Below are 21,085 nucleotides of genomic sequence, written 5' to 3' on the forward strand. Positions count from 1 at the left end.
TACCCAAACCATCCGGAATGAGGCTAAAACTTTTATCAAATTATTGTATTTTTCGACCACTTTGTAATGTTGTGTTTAAATAACTGATTTGATAAAGACCCAACGATGCAGCCAATAATCTTGCTGCGGCTGTTTCCCGAAATATTCATGTTCTAAAGTAGCGTCGCTGCCAGCGCACCGAAGCGCTTCGATCGAGGATTGGCCTAGGCTCTACCTTTCACAACTTGGTACGAATACAGAAACAAATACACTACTACAGTTGGTGTTGGTTGGAAAGACAATTCAGAGTACGCCAGATAACTGAATCTCTTCTTATCTATCATATGGAAAGTATGTTGGTAAATTACTACCACCAGTATTGACATGTTTACTGTAAAACGAAGCCTAGCCTGATAAATGTTAGGACTTATAGATGGCGCTGATAAATTTAAATCCATTTTTTTTATTATTATTTTGTACCAACCTTAAAACGAGTTCTGTCAAAATTTGACAGCATTCGGACAATAACCTAGTGAGCTAGAGCATTTTGTGTGACGCAAGTTTTGTGTTTCAATAAATCATGGAAAAGAAGGAATTTCGCGTGATGATAAAGTATTGCTTTTTGAAGGGAAGAAATACAGTTGTATCCAAAAATTGGCTTGATGATGAGTTTTCGGATACTGCTCCACCAAAAACAAACAATAAAATATTGGTATGTTAAATTTAAACGGAGAGGAATGAGCACTGAGGACGGTGAACACAGTGGAGAACACGCCCAAAAGAGGTGGTTACAGACGAAAACATTAAAAAAAAAATCCACAAAATTATTAAAAGTAGCCGTAATGTGAAGTTGACCGAGATAGCTGACACCCTAAAGATATCCAAGGAACATGTTGGATATATCGTTCACGAGTATTTGGATATGAGAAAGCTCTGTGCAAAATGGGTGCCGCGCTAGCTAACATTTGACCAAAAATAACAACGAGCTGATGATTCGCAGCAGTGTTTGGAGCTGTTTGAGCGTGATAATTCCCAGTTTTTGCGTCGGTATGATACCATGGATGAGACATGGCTTCACCACTACACTCCAAAGACCAATAGACAATCGTCCGAGTGGACTGGTCGCGATGAACCTTGACCATTAACAGCGAATACTACATCAAGTTGTTGGAGCGTTTGAAGGACGAATTCGCTACAAAACGGCCACATTTGAAGAAAAAAAATGTTTCATCAAGAAAACGCACCGTGCCACAAATCAGTGAAAACAAGGTGAAAATTCAAGAATTAGGCTATGAATTGCTTCCCCACCCCCCGTATTCCCCAGATCTGGCCCCCAGCGACTTTTTCTTGTTCTCAGACCTCAAAAGGATGCTCGCTGAGAAGAAATTTTCGTCGGATGAAGAAGTGATTGCCAAAACTGAGGCCTTTTTTGAGGCAAAGGACAAATATTACTATAAAAATGGTATCGAAAAATTAAAAGACCGCTATACTCTTTGTACTGTATGTTGAATAAAAAAAAGAAAACTACAAAAAATGTGATTTACTATCATAGGCCAAACAATTATCAGCCCACCTGTTAGTTCAACGCATTTTTAGTAAACATTAAAAGTATCGGATTTCCTGTTTCAATGGCAAATGAACATCAGGAATCGGCATTCACCGGATTCAATTTTGGGGTGAGGATATTTCATGTCTTGGAGTAAATAGCTCCAGAAAACATGTTTGTTATGCTTGAGCTGATACTGAGCTAATGATTTTTGCTGTAATTTTCTAAATGTCGTTTATTCAATCTTTTATTAAGGTATACTTTAACTACTTTACACCATATCGACGCTTCTTTTCCTTTGTATTTGACTCAAACAACAACTGTAGTCCATCTAGGTCTTCCGATACCACTCATGGGTTTGACTATCGATAGCTTGATTGAGGCTGCATTCTTGAAGCTTCCAGCCATTGCGGAGCTTGATCCTATCATCAGCATGTTGTTAGGTCATTGACGATTACCTTCTTCAAATTCGTGCAAAAATTATCGGATTTATCACTTTATCTGAAACATTGTGGCGCTCTTTGTCATTCCTCTGTGCGCACGATGAAAAGTAGACTAGATCCATCAGCGAGAATGTGGCTCCAGGACTCTAGAAGCAAGTGCAGCTACTGTAGATAAAGTTTACCTTATTTAGTACAATATCCGAACCGTAAATGAGATCTGTTCTAAGCACAATTTGGCAACAGTAGACCAGTACATGCTGTCACTTGCTGTTCCCTTTTTTTTAAAAAAGCGCATTTCACAAATTCAACGCGCTCAACTTGCAATCAGCAATAAACACACTTGTGTGTGTGTTTTTTTTTTAATTTGATTCCATTTCCTTGCAACCAACAGCAATGAGAAAAATGTAATAAACGTCAATTTTCTTTCTCGCGCGCGCTCGCGTACAAAATCAACCGATCCGGTATCTGCGGACCATCGGACTTGAGGCGCCAAACTGCATCCAGGGTAATACAATTTCCTACCAACCACCCAACCCACCCCCCCGATCCATCTTCGTTTTCCGCCAAGACATTGGTGGGGACGAAACGAAAGAAGGAAAAAAAAACAAACAAACAAGCGAAAAAGCAGGACATGGTTGATGTGAATAAATTTAATAAAAGTATCCACCATTTGTCCGCACTCGAGGGAAAATGGCTGGGCTGCACAATTGGGCGCAAACACGTGGGACATTCGCCGCCCACACGCGCCTGGTGGGATTTTCCTGTCCGAGTTTCTGACACATTTTCAAATCCCCCATCGCCAGTCCCTCCCCCTCTGGCTGGTGCCCAAGGTTGGCGGCCGTTGTTGCGGTGCTGTTGTTGCAGGCTTTGGTTGCTGTTGTCGGGGGCTTTCGCCGTCTCGCCAAAGTAAGGGACAGTACGAAAGCAGCTGGGATGGGCCCCTCACGGGCTCGCACAGTCCAATCAAAATCCTTCGTCATAATGGTGTCCGGCGTGCCGGGGTCATTCTTTTCTTTCTTTTTTTGTTTTCTTTTTTTATACATATTTGACAGCGCTTCGTACGGAGACGACTGCCGCTTGCCCAATGGAGCAAACACGGTTCAAAGAAGGGGAGGGAAGTAAAATTTCCATAAACTTCTTACCACCCGGGCGGCAACTTATCTATGAAAAGGCACCGATGATACAGAGAGGCCCCCAGCCCAGCCGGTCCAGTGGGCCTAGGATTTTGGGGCTTGTATGTCTTTTTTTTGTATTGTTACTGGAGTATTGTACTGGCCTACAGCAGGGCACCGAGCACAATAGGGAGGGGTGGGGGGGTGGGTTTGAGGGGGAGGATGATGGGAGTCAAAATGAACCAAAAGCCGGCGGTGGGATGGCTAAACTTTTGTTTCGCGAAGAAAAATGTCACGCTGCGTTTGGGGAATTTGCGTGGGGGTAGGGAGTGCCCTCCGTTCGTCCAGTGAATTAGACTGTTTACAGTTTTGCTATTGAGCGTCTTTTTTTTTTTTTTTTTTTTTTGTAAAACATTTTTGGTCTTTTTTCGGCCTTTCCTATTACGCTCGGTGTCAATCAAAACAACGCGCACACAAATCAAGCGAATTAGGAATAATAATAAACAACTTTCTTACCACCGCTGCCCGTTGTATTTTCCCCGATAATATTATTTACCATATTTTTCAACAACAACAACAACAACATTACAAAAACAAAACCAACATGCTTCCTGCTTTCCTTATTAAGATTGATTGAATTTTGCACAGAAGATCCGGGCTCATCCGTTAAACTTCTTACTAACAAGCTTGTTTTTATTTTAAATCTTTTTTTTTATTATTCGGTTGGTGTGTATGTGATAAGCCTGATAAGCCTCTTGCAAAACAAACATTTTGGTGCGAGACTATAAACCTTCCGAAACGCACCAAATCACATCCGGCAGCTGGCCGAATTCTAACCTTTGCAACATCACGTGCGGAAGAACAGCAGCATTTACCTCCCCCTCCTCCTCCTTGGTCCCAAAGAAACACAACAATAACAGCAACCAAACATACACACCGAGCACAGGTTGTAATCTGCGCAAAGAAGCTTTAGTGCCTCAGCAATCCGGCCTGGCTCCTCTACTCGTGGCATTACTTTCCTTCCTTCAGTTTCGAGCAAAATCGCGTTTGTTTTACGGCGTGTTTCACGCTTTTCCGACAGCTTTGTAGTGCAAAAATAAAAACAACACACACACACGCAACGTACGACCACCAGATGTTCGAAAGTGTAAGCACACACACGGCTACTGAAAACGAGGCACACCATTTCCTTTTCGGCTACTGGGTGGCACATGCTGCAGAGCGTACAGCAAAAGGTAGGCTGTGTTTGGGGCTGAAGAAGCTGATCCATCTTCGCTTCGCTTTCCTCCACTTCCACCCCTTTGCTCCCGCACTCCTCGTGCACAGCGTTGTCATATGGGTGTGAGATAGTCCAAGTAACCAAGGCAGATATGGTAGAAGATGGTGATGATGGAAGATGGAAAACATACACTCACACACAGTCAGATACACACAACTACTCGCTCAATGTTATTTTAGTGTATCAAAAGCGATTGCCCTTCCGAAGGCTTGTTGTGCTGTTTTGTTTGGAGTAAAAGAAAACCACCCCTTGTTGGGGTGCCACCAATTTCACCGTAAAATAACTGAATTGAAAATAGCCACAATAAAATTTACCTTTTTGCCACACTCGAATGCACTTGCAGGCGCTGCACAATTCTTTTCGGCACGATTTTTTTTATGTTTCTACGGTCACACAGCGCCACAATCCCTCTGACAAATACACTCAAACACACACACACAAATATTCGGAAAATGGCACAAAACAACGGAAGATTGATCTCGGCAACCACGAGCGAAGGGCACGCAAACACTTCACACGCGGAGTGCCTGCCAACAACGATTGGACAGGCCAAAAATTGCGTCACTGCCAAAAGCCGGGTTTCCCGACGCCAAACATACACACACACACCTGGCCGCGAAAAGTGGCCGTTCCCACACAACGCACCCGGGAAGGGGGCGGGGATTTTGTTTTTCCGGCACAGTCACCCAACACGACGCTGCGTTTCGTAGGCCAAGCGCAATGCCGCCCAGCTGGTTTGTCGGTAGCTTTTCGCTACGATTTTGTTTTCCTTTTTCTTTTTCTTTTCTTTTTGTTTGCCCCCCCCCCCCCCCCCCCGCCAGCATAGAACGTAAACTCGCCGCACCCGGTTCACCCTTCGGCCGCTTTGCTACTTGTGCAAGGAGCATGCGAAGAGGGGGCTTGTTTTGGTATGTCGAACACGGCCTGCTGCTGCTGCTGCTACGGCGTTGTTGTAGTGGTAGTAGGCTCCACCAAAACACACTCACTCACACACACACGCGCACATTTCGAACAGAGAAGAGAACGCACGAAAGCTTGTCTAACAACTGCGCTCTCTTGCCTCTGCAAATTCCGAGATGAAAGCAGCGAACTCTGCGAATGCGTCCGCACCCCTGCCCACGGTTTCTGCTTTACACACAAACACGCACACACACACACACACCCTTTTTCCGAGTAACGGGGATGACGACGGGGTTTCAATGGGGGGTGGAGATGATGGGGACAGACACAATCGAAACACGCCACTAGACATCAAGTAACAATTGCACTATTTTCCGACGATGAAGTGTAAACAAAGGTTGGAAAACAAACCTGCACAATATGGTGTCTTTTCCAGTGCACCACACACACACACACACACAAACACAAGAAGAGAGCAAACGGTGTTCTGCACACCGAAGACGACGGCGACCACGACCACGACGACGACAACAGTGCGAGACCCGTCTGTCCGTCGTGCAAACCCGGACACGTCCTTTCGAATCTACGTTTCAACTACTACTAAAACAAAATCTCCCATCGCTCGCGGTTCGTGCCGGAGTGGCAAACACTTTCGAAAAACCGAACAGAAACTCGCACCCTCCCCCCCTCGTTAGAAAACCCGTTTCATCCCCCATACATACACATTACACACACACATACCTGCTCGAACCGATGTAGAGTGTGCTTTCCATCCCTTGCGCACGTGCAGCGATGGAGCGACCCCTGTACCGTTGTGCCAGAGCGGGACGGGGCGTGTTGAATCGTTCCATACACGCAAAGGTGATGGGATCGTAGCAACCAGACGCGCACATACACATTCGCATCGCCTGTTTACAAACCGCGGTGCGACACCATTTGTGTATGCGTGTATACACACACACACACACATACACACACATAAGGGAAGGTAGGGAAAACTGGTTTTCCGAAGCTTTCCGGATGCCCTTCTCGCCCCATTCTGAAAGCTCTGTCTGTCAAACAACCCTCTACGCACACGGTGAGGGCGTTTGGTTGTGTGTGATGAAAACAGGTTTTTGGCTCACCGTAGTGTTCGTGGGTAAACCGCGGTGCATGGATTGGTTTACGATACACTTCAGTAGCACAGAAAGATGGATTTAAGCATGAACATTATGTTAGAAAATAATGTATCAACTGATTAATGGCAAGCGAAATGCGGTTTGCGCCTAAAGTTATGCTATCAAAATGCATTGCGTTTGATTTTTTAAATGAATAGTTAACGTAACATTCGTATTTTACCTTTTAAAATCGTGGATAACATGATAAATACTCGACACAAGATAAATAAAGATGAACGATAATAATATGAAATTAAATTTTATGATTTTATTTATCAAAAACACTATTCTAACTGTATCAGTCCATACCTTCACTAACAAAAACTATCAATCACATTTTCTATTTGGTGCTACTTTTTTTGTTTTAAATACCGAGCCAACAGCCGAGGCTCCTCTGGCGCGTGTTACCACCGTACCGGAACAGTGCCCCTTTCCCCCTTACTGTGCCTTCAGCACACCGAAGTTAATTCTCAGCTGCTCGAGAAAGATGAACGTAAGCACGGTGTGCGGCCCGAGCCGGATGAAGCGGGGTACGAATCCCTTGAAAAAGCCCACCGGGCCGAGCCGGCTGATGTGGCGCAGGATCGCCCCGATACTGCTAAACTCGCCCGGCTTCGCATTCATCATCACCGTCTTGACCACGTCGATCGGTTGCGTCATCGTGGTCGCAATGCCGCCCGCAATGACCGAGGCCAGGAAATGCGTACCGATGTTGTCGGTAAAGTGGCCCGTCTCGAACAGCGTGTACTTTGCCTGGTCGTAGAACGTTAGCTGCCCGATCGTCATAAACACGGAGCGTGCGGTGGCCGAGCTCGCACCGGCAAACAGCCGCCGGAAGCCTTCCTCGCGCCACACACGAACGATGCCGTCGAGCGCATTTTTGTAGCTGAAAATTGTTGTGAAGCGTGAAGGTTACTAATTCGTCCGATGCTGCGTGTTACTATTTGCTACCAACAACTAAACTACGCTTACTTTCTACGCTTCTCTGGCGGTAGCTTCACGTCGTTCTGCATGCGCACGTTGATCAGATCTGCCGGCGAGCCAACAAATCCACCCACTGTGCCACCGATCGCGGCCATCATAATTCGTCCGAGAAAGCCGGAATCCTTGCCGTACTCCGACTGCTTGCCTATTTCGTAGATGGCGAAGCGTGTGGTTGAATAGGTTAGCTGGCGCAGCACCGCCGCCGTTACTCCGTTGTACAGAGCGGTAACACCATCGTCCCGGATGATTTCGCGCGACAGCTGCACCATCGACAGGTTGGTGCGAATGTCCGTTTGGTAGAGCACTTTCAGCAGATCCAGCGGGTGCGTGCAGTAGGCCGCTCCGGCGCTGGCTAATCCTCCAAAGTACCATCGGGACGTTTTTTCCAGCCGTTTCGATTCCATTTGGGGCTGAATCTGGAGGTGAAAACAAATGAGCACCTGCGAGCACAGTTCACAGCGCGGTAGAACGGTTATTTGAAAATTGTATGACACCTGCGCCCAGCGCCATCTACATATCCGTTTCTGTTATACCGAATAGTCTGTACAACCACCGTCGGTCGGTGTAATCGTTGCACAGTGGTCTTCGGACAGGGACCATCAAGCTGCAAACACATCGAATAGATTTCCAACGAGAGAACCAGGAATGCACTTGTTATACTATTCTTTCTCATTTTTTTTAACACAATTTCTAATACTTTACTATCTTAACTTTAGCAATCGCTATCTCCAAACCAGGTTTCAAGGTAAACAAACAACGCTGGCCCAAATTGCACCGCCTGCGACCACTGTGCACCGGATTTTTTTGACAGCCGACCGCAATCACCTGATCCAATTGTCAATATCGTGTTGTTATCGCACAATTTTATCTAACTTTGCGCGCTCCGTGTGTTGTTTTCGACTGCCAAAAGGCCGAATCTGCAGCACCGGCTGGTGCACGGCCTGCCGGGGTAAGTGGCAAGCGGCCCCACACACCGTTTCACTTACTTTTTCACCGAGGACACGATTAAACAGGTACGAACAGCCTTACGCCGCATCCGCTACGTCAAAACTAACTTTATCTCGCACACTGACGTAAACAACGGTTAGGTAAACATGGACAATGCGTCCCGCACATACGACACACCGAGCGAAGATTTCATGCACCGCAGCTAACGTTGATAAATATTTATTGCGATTCCTTTTGGGATTCTTTTTTCCCGTACCTCACTATTGCTACTCCTTCTTTGCACTTCCCGTCGCTTGTGTGAGTAGGTTGCACGGTCGTAAAATTCTAGTTCTTTTTTTTGCGCAAATTAAAAGAAAAACAAACAAAAAATATGTATAAACCTCCGTAACATGTTCGATACCGTCCGTTGCACGGTAACTGCATTCGATGCAATGCCAAATCCCTACACGCGAGTGTGACTCGTGACTGATGCTTGTTCGTTAGTGGAATGTGTCAAAATTGCTCTAAAAGCTCACGGTAACCCGTAACCGGTAAATCGTTAGTGGATAGTAGAGGTGAGTGGGTATGTGTGTGATGGTTGTGGCACGGTTGTTTTTGCATGGCCCGCAACACACAGCCTAAGGGGGAACCGAACCGCGCTTACGGCTTCAGGTAGCCAAAGTTCATGCGCAGCTGCTCCAGGAAGACGAACGTCAGGATGGTGTGCGGCCCGAGGCGCACGAACGCCGGCACGTAGCCCTTGAAGAACCCGAGCGGGCCGAGCCGGGCCGTAAAGCGCACAATGTCCCAGACGCCGCTGAACTCGCCCGGCTTCGCGTTCATCGCACGCGTCTTCAGCACGTCCAGCGGCTGGGTCAGGGTGGTGGCGATGGCACCCGCGGTTAGCGACGACAGGAAGTGGGTGGTGAGATTGTCACCAAAGTGGCCGGATTGCAGCAGCAGATCCTTCACCAGATCGTAGAACGAAAGCTGTCCGATCGTCATGAACACGGCGCGGGACGTGGCGGTGGACGCGCCGGAGAAGAGCCTGGCAAATCCTTCCTCCCGATACACCCGGAACAATCCGTCGACGGCGTTCTTGTAGCTGCGATAAAAGAGGGAAAGAGGGTCACTCGTCAACATGTTATGCAAAAAATTATGACACAGTCACTCACTTTCTTCGCTGCTCCACCGGAAGCTTAATGTCGTTCTGCATTCGCACGTTCACCATGTCCGCCGGTGTGCCGACGAAACCGCCGGCCGCTCCGGCCGCACCGGCCAGGGCCGCCTTGCCCAGGAAGCCGGAGTCGTTGCCCATCGCCTGCTTGCCGACCTCGTAGATGCCGAACCGGGTCGTCGAGTACGTCAGCTGACGCAGGAGTGACGCGGACAGACCATTGTACAGCGCCAGTACGCCTTGTGTGCGCACGACCTTGCCCGTCAGCTGGAGCAGCGAGATTTTGCCCTCCTGCTGCGTCTGCAGCGTAACCTTGAGCAGATCCAGCGGGTGGGTGCAGCAGGCCGCACCGGCACTGGCCAATCCGCCGAAGTACCAGTACGAAACACGCTTCTTCTTGTCGTCGGACATTTTGTGGCTGAAAATGAGAGAATAGCCGTTCTGATGTCTGATGTTCTGGCATGTGTGCACACAGTGGCTGGTCAAGCAAAGTAGGTCGTGGAAGTAGGCGCTCGCTGCGCTACCAACGACCGAAATCAGCTGACAAGTGTTGTGTCACACTGTGTACGCGAAGGGAGTGGGATGTAAACAAAGTGTACAATATGATAAAACCCTACACACACACACACACACACACACGTCGCTTGCGGTTGAGCCAGAGGTACACGGGCCCCCACGGTTTTCTACGGCATTACAAAGTTCGCTTTTTGTCGGTAGGTCATGACCACCACGGTCGTAGGTGACAGCAACAAAAACGGCTGCTATTACGCGAGCGCAGGTGGCGAGACGTTATTTTTAGATAAAACCACCACGCCGGATTTGTTTGCGGAAGATAATGGGGATGCATCACCACGAAACCAACCACGATGCAAGTTAGGCTTACCAGGTAGCTTGTGAGGGGGACGGCTGGGGGAGGTTTAAGGCCAAAAATACGACACAACGACGACGACCACGACGACGGTGGCGACGATGGCGACAGGCGACGGCAGCAACGGTGACGAACACTCTCGACTGCTTTTCTATGAACGACCAGAAGGGAACGTGACGTAATTGGCAGCCACCCGACCCAGCTAACAAATTCCACCGCTAATGACATTAGGGTGCACCTCCATCGGCAAGTGCGCGAAGTTTCACTGCAAATTTGTTGGCGATGCAGAACAATTTTCAAATTTAGAAGAAAATCGCTTAAATACTTAAACACAAAACATGTACAGGTTGCTCCCGCGATACGCTATTAATGCGTACCGAGAAGAAACCACGAATCTCTGTTGTGTGTGTACGTCGAATCTAGGGGATTTCTGCCAAAATATAGCTGATTTTCGTGTAAATGTGCTTTGATGGCAGGTTTTAGCTATTACAGTAGAACGTCGATTATCCGGGCAGCTCGGGTCCGGACGGTTGCCGGTTAATCGATTTGCACGGATAATGGTCCAAGAAATATCATTTTCATATAAAAATTATTTTATTACTAGTTTTTTATTAGTTTTATGATTAATCCAACTTAAATCAATCGACTTAAATAAATCGTTAGTAAAATATTGTTTTAATCAATAACTATAGGTTTAACAACTGTTCATGAACAAAAATGAACATGAACAAACTTAAATCAATCGACTTAAATAAATCGTTAGTAAAATATTGTTTTAATCAATAACTATAGGTTTAACAACTGTTCATGAACAAAAATGAATTTCGAAAATACCCTTAGACACCTCAGAGCTGCACAAAAATCTGGTGCCCACTTGACTATCGCTGCAAATGTTCGCTGTACGTTTGAACATCTGTCACATTTATGCGCACGGTTAAGCCGCCCGCCGGTTAATCCGCCCCCGGATAATCGACGTTCTACTGTAATTGCATTATTTTATAACAATCCGACTGAAGATTACAATTTTGAAGACTACTGAAAATTGTTTTTTTTTAATTTGGCCGAATGGGAAATTGTTTTGCATTTGATAACTAATCTGTCAAATCAGTACATTTTGCACAAAAATCTGTCAAATTTAGAAAACCTCGTAACTCAGGGAACTACCAGTGCAGCAAAAAAATAAAACAATTGAGCATAATATTCAACTTTTCAAAAACGTGGTGACAAAAATATTAAAAAAATGTCATAATGATTATGCAATCAATACAAGTACAGGTAGTATACACGGTATCTCTTAAACGTGAATTTGGAGATACCCAAATAATAGATGCCAAATAATTTCCATATCGATCGAATATTAAAAACCATTTCAAATGGTTCAAAACTGTTGTACTCTCTGCTTGCAAAATTACACGAAAGTTTGTAATATTTTGGCTACACATTACGAGATACGACTTACGCAAAAATTCCAGATACGCGATATTTTGCAGCCGTTTTCGATCCCCATTATTTAGGGGACCGCCTGTACATACATAATTGTATAATGCTTTCATTCAAGTTTCGCAGACAATTTTCGCGTAACTCGAATACAATTGTGAATTTCAGTTAAAAATTAACTTCGTGAAATTTTGTTTGGAATTAAGAATTTTGCTCTCCAAATAATTATCTGATAAAATACTGTTTGAAAATTCCATTTGTGTTTTTTTTTTTTCTTTTTTTTGCGTTCATATAATAATTTAAAGTTTTCAGTTCAGTTTTACGCAAAATGTATGTAGTAAAACGAAATTTTAACGGCCGTATCAAACTGGCTCGTACCATCTGGCTTGATTCAAGATGGCGGAACGGTAAACCCACCATAGTTCAGCATGATCCAACCTTCCAATGGAACGTCAAACGCAAAATCAAAACAAACTTGCAAAAACAACCACGAGCCAACCAAGTTCTAAACAAACACACCAAATGTGCAAGCGCGCGCGCGCACCTACGCACGCCCGCACCGCCCAATATTAGTGCTCACAGGATAAATACGCGTTTAGCGGACAGCTGATAATTTGACCTTTTCGGTAAGTGTACCCTGTTAATCGTTCAATAAACGCGGTTTTCGTGGTGCTACACATTACACCAACCGTCTGTGTCCGAGGGTGGGCACCAGAAGCCGGAGCTGTGTTTGCATTCCACATTAGCACATTGACCGGTTTGCTGGCGTATTTCCACCGGCTGTTACTAAGGAATGGTCGTATCGTTTTGCCTTGAATCGTGCACACGGTAGCACGATGGTTGAAGGGTTTGTTTACGAGCTGTATTGTTACTAACTGCCCCTACCACACACACGCACACACACTCACACGGTAATCTAACGAATCGATTTCGATTAAGTTAGTAACCGGAATCAAACGGCAATCACTCACAAAATTATACTTTTTCGCTTCATTTGCTTTACGGATATGACTGCACCTGTGTACTTACCGCTGTTGCAGGTCGTTACACCGAATTCCCCGATTCCACCGAACTCTGGGCGGGAAGGTCAGATTCCGATGCGATGCTTCCGATTTCAGTGGGGGGGTTGGAGTTGTAATTGCGCCAGGCGCACACCCACTCAGCACGACTCACGGCGTTGAAGTGAGAACTTATCAGCTACCCATCCACCGGGACGACCGGGCTGCTAAATTTATCATCGCTTGACGACTTTTCTGTCAGTGACAATATGTTGGAATGGCACCAGTCTTAGCGGGGGGAATGTTCTTTTTTTTCGCTTTATTTCCATCTCCCCCCCTTTCTTACTTCTCTGACGCACATTGTATGCGATGATAGGGATGATCTTCTGCTCGCCGTTACGCTGCTTCCGTTTTTGAGAGTGTTTCATTTTTGATTTTTGGTAACGTTTTACCGTCCCATTACGCACCAATTGGCTGCAATGCATGGTTGGCGTGTGCGTGTGGAATGGTTGGCTACACTTTGGTTGATTGATGACAGATTATGATGTTGGTAGACCTTCCACCAGACTGTTCAAAATGAATCATCACCTTCATCATCATCATCATTACTTTCTCGCGCGGGTTGCCAACAAAACGCCAACAGGCCGACCAATAAGAGCACATGGCGCTGGGAATCAGGGACAGCTCGATAAGACACGATGATGACAGTGGAAAGGATTAAATCTGCATTAGGAAAAATGCCTTTTTGCTGTCTCTTCTCTCATACTCATCCACAGGCTGCTATGGTTTTGAGGTGAGCATTTCACTGTGTTCTTCTTTTCAGTTGCGTTTCATCTCATCCTACGCCAAAGATAACGTCAATCGGTCGAAGAAAATTGACTGCTGCTTGGCAGAGTCGTGTGGAACGCCGACAGGACAGCCGACACCACATGTGCGTGTGTGTGCCTTTTGACGCTGACGCAACCATTTTCCGGGCCCGTCCCTCATCTCCACCCCAAAATTGTTTGGTGAAAAAATGTCCCCCACCCTTAACCGTGAGCGGCGTGAGAAGATGTGATAAGAGCAAAGCACTTTGCGGGATTCGTTTGGTTTTTTCGTTTTTTTTTCCCTTTTTGTCTATTATTTATCCCTCCCAAACACGTGTCACCACCATCGCGGGAATGAAATTGAGTTTTATAAATGTATGAATCGATTGGTTTTTCTATCGTGTTTATACCGTAAAGAGCCAAATTTGTATGTCATATGAAATTATTTATTTATGGCAATCACTCGCAATCGTACCACCTTTACATGAAGCGTTCCTTTCAGTATATGGTTCAATGCGTTAGGTGACGGGACATTTTCCATCCAAGCAAAACGGGTGGATTATTGAATACTTTCCGCCTAAGCCTTCGTGTAGGATGTTCTTTGTTCTAGTTTACCTAACCTTTCCCCAATTCAACACAGTCAGTATAATCTTCGGGGAAAGCTTTAATGCGAGGATTTGGGTATGCACAGCTAAATCCACTTATTAAAGAGCTTACAAATTTAGTTTGCTGTTTGACCAGTTTGACCGCCCTGCCATCCACTCGTGAGATGACAGTGATATTTTCATCCCGTCACGCGTTACCCACTGAAAAATGACGATCTCCTGCTCATCGTGCCGGACACATAATACGTTCGTCCCAGCATTGTTTAGTTGTTTTTCTATTTGGTCTCGGGAAGTTTAATTGTGTAATAATGCTGTATCACAATATACCTTGGCGCTGGTCATTAGATGGATACGTCGGTTCCTGCAAGCCCGAACTGATTCGATTCCCAACTGGAACGTATGCAAGTAAAGAGCTATCCGGATGCTGCTTCTTACTATTAAGTCTCGTAAGCCTGCATTGGCCGGCAATGAATGCGCGTAGATCACTACGCCAGCTAGGAAAAGGATGTATCTTTAGTACTTATATCATATATATTTCGTTTGTGTACTAGTCATAACAATAGTATTGGTGTACAGTTTTACCACAATTAGGATTTGTTAGACCTGTTTAATATACATTTTCCTGTTCTTGAGATATTCTCGGACCAAAAAATCCTCATTGTAAATAATACAAGCTATGAATGTCCATCCAGATTTAAACAAAAAACAACAGATCCCAATAACTGTCTATTGATTGACAGATTCCGTGTAATTATTGAATCGAATTGTTCTCTTTTTGTGTCTTATAAGATTTATAATAGCTAATAGCTAATAATGTAATAGCCGCCAAAAAGTGTCTAATAAGCCTTATTGGATTTACTGTCGTAAACATGTCTAATAAGTATTTAATAATTGCTATTAGATGATATATCCTAACAAGTGTCGAAAATTCAGTCTTTAATCAATATTGGTAGACATTTTGCTCAACTACATGGATGAAATTGTCTAATTTGACGAAGAGTCTTCTTCTTCTTCTTTGGCTCAACAACCGTTGTCGGTCAAAGGCCTGCCTTTAACCTCTTGTGGGTTTGGCTTTCAGTGACTAATTGATTTCCCCCCATAGCAGAATAGTCAATCCTACGTATGGCGGCACGGTCTATTTGGGGCTTGAACCCATGACGGGCATGTTGTTAAGTCGACGACTGTACTACGAGACCGGCTAATTGATGAAGAGTAAACATGAATAATAAAGGAGCTACAAATTATGCGAAGTAATCAAGGACTGAGCTAAACAAACAGCAACACATGTATATTGGGTAAGAAAGCAGTAGCAGTTCTGATCTTACAGGGTCTTCCAAGTCACTTTTGTATGTGCACATCATTATTCACCACCTAGAAAATGTATTTCAACAGCTGTCAAATGGTGTATTTGCATCATAATAAAATTTCAGTTCTTACACATGATTTTCAACACATCACAAAGAACTGTTAAGCTCAACCCAGCTTGAGACGTGTTGAAAATCATGTGGAAGCACTAAAAAAATATTGTGATGCAATTATAACTTTTGACAGCTGTAGACAAACATCTCGCAAGCAATGGAAACATGTCGTTGACATTAGAAATTGACTCGGTAAACCCCTGTATTAATTGACACTATCAAGATGTAGTACAAAAGCGTTAAAACTAAACGTTCGGCGCATAATTGTAAAATGTCTACTCATTTAGATAGTGAAACCATGAACAAAGTGATATCTACGGTGTTTGCGATAAAAAAAAGCTCACCAACCATGCACAAAATGCCCCCAATTGCCTGCTTGCTTATTACGAACGAACGAACTAAATCAAAAATTTAGATCAAGTTCCACGAATCCTCTTTGGGAGGCCCTATCAAAGCACTGAACGGATTGAAGCAGCAACAACAAAATGGCCATAAGCATATCGCTCCAGTGGAAAATGGTTCAAACGAAACTGAATCTCAGACATGCTGGATGGATACTCCGAAAGAAAATCGACGGAATTTACCGGGTGCCCCAGAATCAAGTGCATTCCAGTGAAGCGAAAAATTGAACAAAATTCAAACGCATCGATTGCGTGAAGCCGCCACCGCTTCCATGCCACAAAAAAATGGTATCATCGTCAGCAGCATCATCCTTCTCATCATTATCATCATCATCATCGTGATCCTTCCAGTAGTGCTGGCACATCGAACCACTGTCGCAATCGGACCACTTGACGACGGTTCCTTTAGTGGAACGGGTTTTAGATAGCCGCAAAGAAGGAGGTACCGTCCACGAAAATAGTCCACCAGTCCAAGAAAGAGCAGACCATTTTGCTTCAAAGAAGGTTTTAAGAGATAATCTGCTGCCCACTTTTGTGTGCGTTGTTTCATTAAAGAAGGACTCGTTGTCGGTTGTCCAGCTGGGGAACAAAAACTCATCTTACCCGAGTTGCTGGTGCTATCTTTGCCCGGACTGCCGGGTGCTATATCTTCCCAATCTCCCCAGTTGTTCACCCATGCTGCAGTAGCCGTCCCCCAAATGAAAGATCCATATAAAGTTTGCCAAACCCCATTTTCGGCGGGAAGGGCAGAAGAAGTGTCCACATTATCGACTCGTTAAGAGCAAAGGGAAAAACAAACTCCTCCCCCCAGCACGGGCAAAAAGTTTCTCCACACGTGCGGTTAAAGATTTGTTTGCGTACCCAATGGTGGGCTGGGTGGAGTTGCAACCACGCGAATAGGGATGTGCGTATGTAATTTTTTTCTTCTATTTTTTGTATGTGACGCAAACAGCAGAGGTTAGCAAAAGTTTTTGTACTCCACTCTGTGGTGGTTGCCTCCCCACCAGGGGGAGTCTTAACTACTGAATAATTCTTCGAGTTCTTTTTCGCATCGGGAACTAGAATAACATAACCCAAGGAAGCCATTTCAGTGCCTTCCAACTCCCCCATGAATACAAAAGCTTTGACAGAAAGTTTTGCCCGCTAGCAGGGCGCTATTTTCGGTAAACAGGGCTCCTGAATTGCTAATCAACCGTTTGCTCTCTTACTACGCGCGCTGGATATAGAGCGCATTTGATTGGAGCGCTCGTGTAAGCCCAGACACACACACACCACCTGTAAGGGTTTTGTCTCCCCCCCCCCCCCCCCCTTGATACCATAAAACTCGCGGGTATATCTTATCTGTAGCGATAGTGTGTGCGGCTACATCATACACCCGCTTTCACCCAGCAGCCCGGCGGCAAACAAAAACTCAACCAAAAACCCCCCGCTTTTGGGGGATATATCGTAAATTGAGGTGACTGACGGTGCCCCAGCCGGAACTGTAAGCCGCCTGTGAAACGGCTCATCTGTCACGACTCTTCCGGGTGCGCCCTTTGCGCGGGATGTTGGGACGCACTGTCTACCAATATTATGATAAGAAATAGTCAGCGATTGGGGAGGCGGAGGCATGATCGATTGGTTTCCCCATTTTGCCGCCCGTGTGTGCATCTTAATTACAATTTCGTGACCAAACCATGGGAAATGCATAGCTGACTCATGAGATGGACTGGAAAATGTTCTTAAAATATTTACACACCATCCACTTCCGTCATAGCTCTCTCGCTCTCACGCTCGCAAGCATCCCGCACGATCGGTACCGACGCGTGAACACCATTTAAAGTCCACTGTAACGTTGGCCACGTGGTGTAGATTTCTGTATTGATGGACGGTTTTTGGGGTGCATGGAAAATCGGCGGAGCTATAGACAACAGGAGAAATTGGAAATGCTATTTCCACCGTGTCCTTGTGTCCGTAAACGAAGACAAAGAATCGCAACACAAGAGGAGGGAAGACCGATGCACTCGGTTGTCGGTGCGCGGTGGTGTCTGGTTTGCTCTGGTCCAGCGCCGGGGTTACACCCGGTTTGCCCTTGCCTGCCATCGGGATTTAGAGAGCAAGAGCGCGCCAGCGAGTGGCTGATTGGTGTGGAATGTGAGCTGGAAAATAAATTGAATTTTATATCCCGGCTGCTGCTGCTGCTGCTGGATTCCTGTCATTGCACCGTGCGGGGATCTCTTTTCTAATGCGATTCGGGAAGCCATTCGCTTTTGCCACGCATAAGATTGCACTGTCGTCGCTCGTTCCGCTCACTGCATAGCAAGTTGATGAAACACAAGCGCAGAGGCACCCACGGCCGGGGTGCGCTCGAGGTACGGTACGATGCCATGGACAAAAATGGGTTTGTTGATACAAGATGGATCTCGGTAACGATTGCGTACAAAACGGTTGGTACGCTATAAAACATTCTTGAGCGAAGGGAGGGAGGGAGGGTCAAGGATAACGTTCATTCTGGAGCTATTTTCGTGAAAGCCGTACCGAACCGTGCGGTGTAAATAAAGATGAGAAATTGGTTGAATTTGCTGAAATCTTTCCTTCCCCCTCTTTCTAAAGCTCACACAAATCATCTAAACGTCGGGGGGAAAGGAACCACGACCCGTCGCTTCTGTTTGAGGCAAATATATTTAAAAGTGCCCGTACCCTTGTTTACTTCACGCATGCGGATCTCATGTTGGTTTTTGGTTCGCTCTGGTTTAGCAGCTTATTAACACCCATCCGACGGTCCACTACGCACGCACCGCAACAACCCCTTTTCAAGGGTTCGCCACTCCGGGCTATGTTTTTTTTTCCGGTTGGCTTCCGTTGCGGTTAGAGAGCCGGTGGCACTATGGTTTATGGTTTTTTTTGTTTTTTTTTTTTACTTTCTGCTCGTGACTTCAAAAACAAGCAACACACATTTACACATTTTAGTCGTTAACCTTCCCCGGCTTGAAACGCTAGAAACTAATGTATCTTCTCTCCACAGAACCGAGCGGCTAATACCGGCTGTACAAACGGACCCAACCCCCCCTCCAGCAGACAGCGACCCACCACCGCACCGTACGTCAGCATGGCGTGGGACATACTGTCCGTTTGCGGTTGGCCAATCGCCGGCAGCAGGAACGACCACCAAACGCCGCCACAGCAGGCACCGCCGCGCGTTACCCTCGTCCAGGAGCAGTCCGGTGTCGATGGAGCCTTCCTGCTCGCGATGCTGCTGACGAACCATCTCAAGCGCAGCGGCGACAATCGTGTGCTACTATTCGCTGCCCATCACAATGCCGCCCACTATACCGCCGCCTGCCAGAAGCTTACGTTTAACGCCGCATCCGCCATCCAGTCGGGCCAGCTGCGCATCGTCGACGTGCTGGCGGCCGTGTACGGGGGCGCTACGGCCGGACCGGCACTGCTGCAGCTTATCAGCGACCGGGTGGCCGAGGCTGGCCCCACCAGCACCACACTCATTATCGTGGACGATCTTACCTGCCTCGGTGCCATGATGGGCGGCGGAAGTAGTGAAAATGCTGTGATCGATTTTGTCGAACGGCTTCTGCTGCCACTCCAGCCGGCGGCCGCCCATTGCGTGCTGAAGGTGAACGTGTCGGAATGCTACGAACGGTTGTGCACGTTCCTGGCCGATCTGGCGGAGGTGATCGTCGGGCTGGGACCGCTCCCGTCCGGTGCCAGCCACGAGCTGGACGGTATCTTAACGGTGTACCGCCGCCAGTCCACCTCGTACCCGCTGCTGGGCGCATTGCGCGAACCAGCCAAAACGCTGCTCTACAAAGTGCACGACCGGCTGGTACGGACCTATGTGCCCGGTGAGGTGGGAATAAAAAATCTATAATACCGCCAGCAGTACCGCAATCGAACGCGACGGTGTTTGGCAGCATGCCAAGTGTAATAATTTACGGCGTTTGTGTGTGTATGTGTGGATAGAGCTCTGTATGGAAAGAAAAGTCACTGCATCAACCGGTAGACGTACTTACACGTTCTTGCGAAGGAAATGATGTAGTGTGGTTGAAAAACTGCTATCACCACTGATACGTTGAACCCCTGTACCTTAACTGAACCGAACGAGTAGAGGCAAACATTGAGAAGGAATAGCCTTTTCCCGCATAGCATCTAGTAGCCGTTGACGTCGTACGTGATTCTTTTGCCTTTGCAAATACAGCATTCGTTGACAGAGGGAAAACCCAAATCCGCTCTTGTGCGGCGTCGTGTGCCAAATTCCAACTGCAATCATTTTCGGTGTGGCGCTTGCATTCCGCTGTCGAATCGTGACGAACGCGGCGACACATACGTTCCTTACTGCTGTTGTTGTTGTTTTTTTTTTTGCCAACAGGCAGTGTCTATTAAAATTTAATGAAGCCAATACCGTACGAAACTGCCACGCACACGGTTGCGGTTTAGTGCGCGGTAAAGGTCGTGCAATAATGTTGCCAACGTCTTCGCTGCCGTGCCGTGCTCGCCGAAAGGATGGAAGTGGCGTGCATTATATACACACACACTACGTGACAAACGCACTAGAAAGGATCATCGATACCGATGGCGACCCCAAAAGGAGCAACAAAAGCATCCGAAGCATCCGGGGCGGTAAGTCGTTTCACTTAAACTTTCGTGCTAATGTGTTGTGTAAATCCCATTCCCACAAGTAGCCGGTGTTTGTTCTCCCTGTACGTTAGATTACAGACCCATGTTTACATGCCCGTTACTACAATCGCGAGTGATGATTGTGTAGGGTGCAGGATGTAGCAATTTCAATGTCAAGTTTGCTGTTTACTGTGCCGTACCTTTAATTCCAATCGCTCGCGCACAGGATATTTCCATCCAGGTCCCATGGCTGTCTTTTTGCACCCTGGAAATGCATGGAAAGGTTGGAAAAAAACCCTCGTAAAAGTCACACGATATGTCAGAGATAACATTTCATTACGGCATGGTCTCGCTGCCACCCTAGCGTCTAGCGTGTCGCTAGATAGGCTGTTGCCGGATCGGTTGTGTCTGGCGTGTGGAACACATGGAATACCTAT

The 21,085-nt window shown here is 46.3% G+C and overlaps 5 protein-coding genes across 13 annotated transcripts in view; 2 read left to right on the forward strand and 3 right to left on the reverse strand.

Annotated features, from left to right (window-relative positions):
- LOC120948706 (uncharacterized) overlaps positions 1-5,888 on the reverse strand; it is a 175,032-nt gene extending 169,144 nt beyond the window's left edge. For 2 of the 3 annotated variants that reach the window (XM_040365341.2, XM_040365342.2), the window contains exon 1: positions 5,671-5,888. The gene's annotated coding sequence lies outside the window, so the exon portion shown is untranslated. Of the gene's footprint in view, positions 1-4,673; positions 5,165-5,670 lie in introns of those variants that run through there. The other variant, XM_049610961.1, reaches the window with a different exon arrangement.
- A 776-nt stretch (positions 5,889-6,664) lies between these two features.
- On the reverse strand, positions 6,665-8,479 carry LOC120953430 (mitochondrial dicarboxylate carrier). 3 transcript variants are annotated; one of them, XM_040373339.2, is made up of 3 exons: positions 8,387-8,479; positions 7,389-7,840; positions 6,665-7,302 (listed from the first exon to the last, which is right to left on the reverse strand). In XM_040373339.2, exons 2-3 carry the CDS (start codon positions 7,802-7,804, stop codon positions 6,855-6,857), a joined length of 864 nt encoding a protein of 287 aa, XP_040229273.1. In that variant the 5' UTR covers positions 7,805-7,840; positions 8,387-8,479; the 3' UTR covers positions 6,665-6,854. The 3 variants fall into 3 exon arrangements, with proteins under 3 accessions (XP_040229273.1, XP_040229275.1, XP_040229274.1); XM_040373341.2 differs by having other exon boundaries at positions 7,389-7,816; positions 8,387-8,460; XM_040373340.2 differs by lacking the exon at positions 8,387-8,479 and adding an exon at positions 8,226-8,318.
- Positions 8,248-19,962, forward strand: LOC120953432 (uncharacterized). 4 transcript variants are annotated; one of them, XM_040373344.2, is made up of 2 exons: positions 8,248-8,413; positions 19,042-19,962. In XM_040373344.2, exon 2 carries the CDS (start codon positions 19,126-19,128, stop codon positions 19,900-19,902), a length of 777 nt encoding a protein of 258 aa, XP_040229278.2. In that variant the 5' UTR covers positions 8,248-8,413; positions 19,042-19,125; the 3' UTR covers positions 19,903-19,962. The 4 variants fall into 4 exon arrangements, 3 of the variants coding, with proteins under 3 accessions (XP_040229278.2, XP_049466925.1, XP_040229279.2); XM_049610968.1 differs by having other exon boundaries at positions 8,250-8,349; XR_007453373.1 differs by lacking the exon at positions 19,042-19,962 and adding an exon at positions 10,222-10,381 and having other exon boundaries at positions 8,326-8,413.
- LOC120953431 (mitochondrial dicarboxylate carrier-like) lies at positions 8,552-13,034 on the reverse strand. 2 transcript variants are annotated; one of them, XM_049610967.1, is made up of 4 exons: positions 12,839-13,032; positions 10,388-10,637; positions 9,503-9,922; positions 8,552-9,432 (listed from the first exon to the last, which is right to left on the reverse strand). In XM_049610967.1, exons 3-4 carry the CDS (start codon positions 9,913-9,915, stop codon positions 8,988-8,990), a joined length of 858 nt encoding a protein of 285 aa, XP_049466924.1. In that variant the 5' UTR covers positions 9,916-9,922; positions 10,388-10,637; positions 12,839-13,032; the 3' UTR covers positions 8,552-8,987. The 2 variants fall into 2 exon arrangements, with proteins under 2 accessions (XP_049466924.1, XP_040229277.1); XM_040373343.2 differs by lacking the exon at positions 10,388-10,637 and having other exon boundaries at positions 12,839-13,034.
- Positions 19,963-20,054: 92 nt separating the features above from the next.
- The window catches only part of LOC120953429 (phe13-bombesin receptor-like), an 85,750-nt gene continuing 84,719 nt past the window's right edge, over positions 20,055-21,085 (forward strand). The window contains exon 1 of the mRNA XM_040373337.2: positions 20,055-20,651. The gene's annotated coding sequence lies outside the window, so the exon portion shown is untranslated. The remainder of the gene's footprint in view (positions 20,652-21,085) is intronic.

The sequence above is a fragment of the Anopheles coluzzii genome, chromosome 2 (genome assembly GCF_943734685.1).
Source record: "Anopheles coluzzii chromosome 2, AcolN3, whole genome shotgun sequence".
Taxonomy (NCBI): Eukaryota; Metazoa; Arthropoda; class Insecta; order Diptera; family Culicidae; genus Anopheles; species Anopheles coluzzii.